Below are 4,929 nucleotides of genomic sequence, written 5' to 3'. Positions count from 1 at the left end.
GCAGGAAATGACCCCTGGGACGGGGCAATAATTTGTGCGCCCATAATGCACATGGGGAAGTGGCAAGCCAGATGGCTAACACATCCGGATCGGGCCATGAACGGCTGCCTCAGAAAAGGAGAAGGCAGGTCTCTCTGAAAGAACAGGATGCAGATAGGATCCTGGGAGGAAGACGCTGTAGAGGATTCACTCATCCCACAGAGAAGGGCTGGTGACTGTTTAATCCTGGGGTCGGGGCAAAGGAGGCTTGCTGCATACATTAGTTTGCTCTGGAGCCACATCCTTCCTGAGCTCAGACAAAAATCTGTGAGCCGGAGGCTAAAAAACTGTGAGCTGGCTCACACTAACTCATCTTAGAGGGAACACTGCTCTCCTGACAATCACCTGGTTTGGGAGGCTTATGTGGGCAGAGAAGAAGCCCCGGAATCTAGGAGAGTTATACAGGTGGTCCCCAAACCGGTGTGGAATGCTTCAGCTGGGATGCCCAAAGGGGAGGGGGGAAAGTGGAGGGCAAGAAGGTGCGGGGAGACAGGAGGAGAGCTAGCGGCCGCCCAGGCAGAGCCCCTGTAGTGGAGCATAGAGGGCAGGCAACTCCCTCCCGGCCCCCAAACCGTGACAAAGGGCATCTTTTGCCCCAGAGAATCCCCCCTACTGTGTGCCGTAATGTAGAGATTCACTGCTGATTTCAAGGTAACTGGGAATCTGCCAAGGACGGCGTGATACTGAAGCAGTAAAAGGAATACAAATATACGGCCCAATGCATCACTTGCTCATCTTTTCTCCTTCATCATTGTAAGGGGGCTGATGCATGCTGGGAGTGGGATGGGGCTAAAGGGAAGAGGTCTGGCTGCCCCAGATGATAATTTTGCTCCATCTGGACACAGGCCCCAGTTCCTCGGTTGATCAATGGAAGCCCCCTCCCCCCCTTGAGAGGTTTTAACAGAGATCACAGAATAAAAATCTTTCCAACGGCTACCAGAACCTTTTGCTGTATGAATCGTCGGTTCCCCCCGCCCCTTTTTGCCCACACTTGTTCTGCTCATCGCTAGTTTCTATCTGGGGATGTAAGGCAAAGGTCAGGGGGGAAGGCCCAGAGACATTAAAGGCAAATGCGGTAAAAAGGAAGGGTCGCTTTTCATGCGAGAGGGCACCGTGATCGTCACGTTGTGTGAGAAGGTCGACAGCCCCCTTTGAAGTCCTCTGCCGTCGAGCGCATTAAGCAAGCGTGACAGAACGCTTCGGGCAACGTCTATCTCACGCCTTCAGAACCCCATGTCGCCGCTCCAAGAGTCAGGGTTCTGGGGTCGATTCCTCCCCCACGGGGATGCGATCTGTGTATGCGCACCACTGAAGAGAATATGCAAGTCAGAGAGCCTCTCTCGCCGATAGCCCTCCGCATCGCAGGGGTTCTAGACAAGGCAGCTGTGTTTTAAGATCCATAATAAAGCTAGGCTTCTGTTAAAATACAGATAGCATATGCACAGGTTGGTCAACACCGCCTCAATCCTAGCCAGCAACTCTCAGTTCAGAAAGGAGTGGTCATACAATAACGGGGGCTCATACTTGGGGGATGGGGGTTCCACAGTTATGGGACAGCTGTTGGGATAGTTTGTGGGGTTCCTTGAATTTAACCCACAGATAATGCAGTCAAGAGAGTTTTCCACGGTAGCCGTGTTGTTCTGCCCATAGAACAGCTAGATAGTCCAGTAGCCTCTTAGAGACCAACAAGATTTTGGGGGCAGGGGGGGTATGAGACCCAGTTTGGTGTAGTGGTTAGGAGTGTGGACTCTAATCTGGGAGAACCAGGTTTGATTCCCCACTCCTCCACATGCAGCTGCTGGTGTGACCTTGGGTTAGTTACAAATTCTTTCAGAGCTGTTCTCTCAAGAGCAGTCCTCGAGAGAGCTCTCTCAGCCCCACCTATCTCACAGGGTGCCTGTTGTGGGGAGAGAACAGAAGGGGGTCGTAAGCCGCTCTGAGACTCCGAGTGAAGGGTGGGGGTATAAATTCTTCTTCCTTGAGGGTCTGAGCTTCCTCTGTCAACTACAAGGATCCTTGTATCTGATGAAGCGAGCTTTGAGTCTTGAAAGCTCACACCGCAAAAATCATACTAGTCTGTAAGTGGTTACTAGACTCGAATCCAGCTGCAATCCCTCGGTTGACCTTAAAATGAGACGCAAGGCGAGGGGGCGGTTGCCGGTCCCTTTCAGTTTTCCCACGTTCTTCCACGCCTTCCTGCCCAGCAAGCCTGGCAGCAAACCGGTCTGCTCGGTCATCTCGACTGTATATTCTCCTCTCCCATTGCAGCGCTACCTGGACGAAGCCGATCGAGATAAAGAGCGCTACATGCGGGAGCTGGAGCAGTACCACAAAACCGAGGCGTACAAAGTCTTCAGGAAAGCCCAAGACAGGCAGAAAGGCAAATCGCATCGGCAAGGTATTAAACCGCAACCGGGCGGCCCTCCGCACGTGTCACAAGCAATGTTCCCTCTAAGCTGTGGAGTCTCGTGAGCAAAAATTCTACTTTGTGAGCTACTGGCACTAAAGCTGTGAGCAAGTGATTTGGCTGCTGCATCAATTAGTTTGCTCTGGAGCCCTCCATTCTGAGATGAGATAGAAATGTGTGAGCCAGAGGCTAAAAAACTGTGAGCTAGCTCACACTAAGTCAGCTTAGAGGGAACACTGGTCACAAGATGCTGTTACGGTGCTTAAATTCACCGGTCTCCGATAAACGCCATTTCGCTTGTTCTTCTTTCGCTTCTGGCAGGATGTCTTTGCTGTATGTAACCAACCGTCGGTTGCTCATTTCCTCCTCCAATGTGTCGCAGGCCCACCATTTCGCTCGATTTTTATCTCTGAGCCAGTCGCCCGGCTTTTCATTCCGCTCTTCACATTCCTCCAGTAACCCTAAAATAAACAAGAAGCGAATCGGGGTCTGAGGCTGTATAGACAAAGAGGCTGTGCTTTGAAAATGCAGGCTCATTCCTCAGGGACTGGGATGGCGATTAGAAAGAGCGGATCTGGGCTTCAGTAGTCCCTTTTGTAGGAGAAAATAATAATTTTCATGGACTAGATAGAGCTTTCGGATTCAGCACCCTGTTTGGGTGAGAGGAAGGCCTGTCCTCCTTTCCCGTGATTGGGTGACCCATCTCCCCCCGTTTGGGTTGCCAGCTCTGGGTTGGGAAATCCTTGGGGATTCAGGGGTAAAGCTTGGGGAGGGAGCTCCGTGGGGTGGAACGCCACAGGGTTCTTCTTCCAGAGCGGCCTGTCATGACTCAGATGGGCTGTGACCCGTTGCTGCTACCACTCTGGTTTTAGGATCCCTTGAGAAGGCCCAGAGCACCCTCCCAAGACCTTCAGACCTCCCTTATTTGGCCGAATAATAGGCGTGAGAACCAGGAAGAGTAAACAACAAATAAAAGGTTTATTTTTACAGGAGGCCAGCCCAATATGGGAAGCAAACAAGGTGCAAGAACAATAACGATAAGTGGGTGAAGGGAAAAGAAACCAAATGCCCTAGCGCGACTAGACTCACAGTCCCTAGTCCACTGTCTCAGTCGGGCCTGGGTCTACTCACTCCTCCTCTCAGGATGAGGGTCTCTCCCAGTAGCAGCCTGCCCTCTTGGGAGAAAGAACAGAACTACTTCTGTACCAGCTCTTTTGTTAGACGTCCCCTTTCTCTGTGATTGGCTAAAATTGGCACCAAAACCTCTCAGGGGCTTCTGGGAGTTGTAGGCCCGGCCTCCTCCCACTGCTACTCAGGCTTCCTGGGCCTGCTAGGCCTTTACTCGCACAGCCCAGATCATGACACAGCCATTTCCTCCTGGGGAACTGATCTCTGTAGACTGGGGAGCGCTTGTGCTTCCAGCAGTTCTCCAGGGCCCACCTGGAGGGTGGCACCCCTCTCTGCAGCCTTTATGGCTTGTTTCAGTATACAAGCCTTCCCCCCAACATGCACACCCCACCTTTCATGAGGATGGCTACTTTGCTAGTAGAGTTGCGATCCAGTTCCTGGGCTCCGTCCCTTCATCACGGCCAAGGGTGACGGAGAGATGGAACTCAGGGTGGGGCTATGCTAATGAAGGGGCGGAGTTACGCCGTTGAGGGCAGGTGTGATTCTCAGGGGAGCCTGTTGAGTCCTGGGGGGTCAAAGGGAATTGGCCAGACCATTGGCAAAGGAGCAAAACCCAGGAATGGAGAATGTTCCCTCTCAGCTGTGGAGTCTTGGGCGCAAAAATTCTACTTTATGAGTAGAATGCTGCTGGCATTCAAGTTGTGAGCGAGCCCTTTGGCTACCGCATCAGTTAGTTTGCTCTGAGGCTATCCTTCCTGAGCTGAGACAAAAATCTGTGAGCCGGAGGCTAAAAAACTGTGTGCTAGCTCACACTGACTCAGCTTAGAGGGAACACTGCTGCCCAGCAGTGTCTCTGCAGATACCGGTTTACTTTCTCCCCTGGAATGGCTAAATGTTCATTCAGATGGGGGCAAAAACACAAAGTGTAGCATTTGAGGACACTGATGAGAGCGGGAGCACAGCCAGGCCTCTTTCACTGAATGGCCCTGACTTGGGGGGGGGGGGCTGTCTCAGTGGGGGGGGCTTTGGTGGAGAGATGGGAGCACAAGAAGTGGTCCCGTCCTCAGAAGTCCTGCAGCAGAACTCCTGGAGGGAAGCAAACAGAAACAGGCTGTTGCTGCCTCCGCCGCAAAACTTCCTGGGACAACCCCCCTCCACAATGGGACCCTCTCTCTGCCTGCCCCTCCCACATCAGCCGGCCATAACAGTGGGCGCTTTGCTAGTTAAAAAACACCGAATGGCTGTCTTCCTATAGAGTAGCTAGACGCCTGAGTAGCCTAGTGGAGGGCCTGTGTGGTGTAGTGGTTAGGAGCCTGGACTCTAATCTGGTAGAACTGGGTTCGATTCTCCGCTCT

At 52.6% G+C, this 4,929-nt stretch overlaps 1 protein-coding gene across 5 annotated transcripts in view; it reads left to right on the top strand.

The window, feature by feature from the left end:
• The window catches only part of HMG20A (high mobility group 20A), an 86,217-nt gene that overhangs the window by 58,336 nt on the left and 22,952 nt on the right, over nucleotides 1-4,929 (top strand). For all 5 annotated transcript variants that reach the window (XM_015410381.1, XM_015410377.1, XM_015410379.1 and 2 more), the window contains one exon: nucleotides 2,308-2,437. In XM_015410381.1, the coding sequence (XP_015265867.1) occupies nucleotides 2,308-2,437 (130 nt within the window). The remainder of the gene's footprint in view (nucleotides 1-2,307; nucleotides 2,438-4,929) is intronic.

Source organism: Gekko japonicus, unplaced genomic scaffold (genome assembly GCF_001447785.1).
Source record: "Gekko japonicus isolate JY-2015 unplaced genomic scaffold, Gekko_japonicus_V1.1 scaffold1765, whole genome shotgun sequence".
In the NCBI taxonomy this organism is placed as follows: Eukaryota; Metazoa; Chordata; class Lepidosauria; order Squamata; family Gekkonidae; genus Gekko; species Gekko japonicus.
Note: the sequence above shows the minus strand (reverse complement) of the source record. Positions and strands in the feature narration are given on the sequence as shown.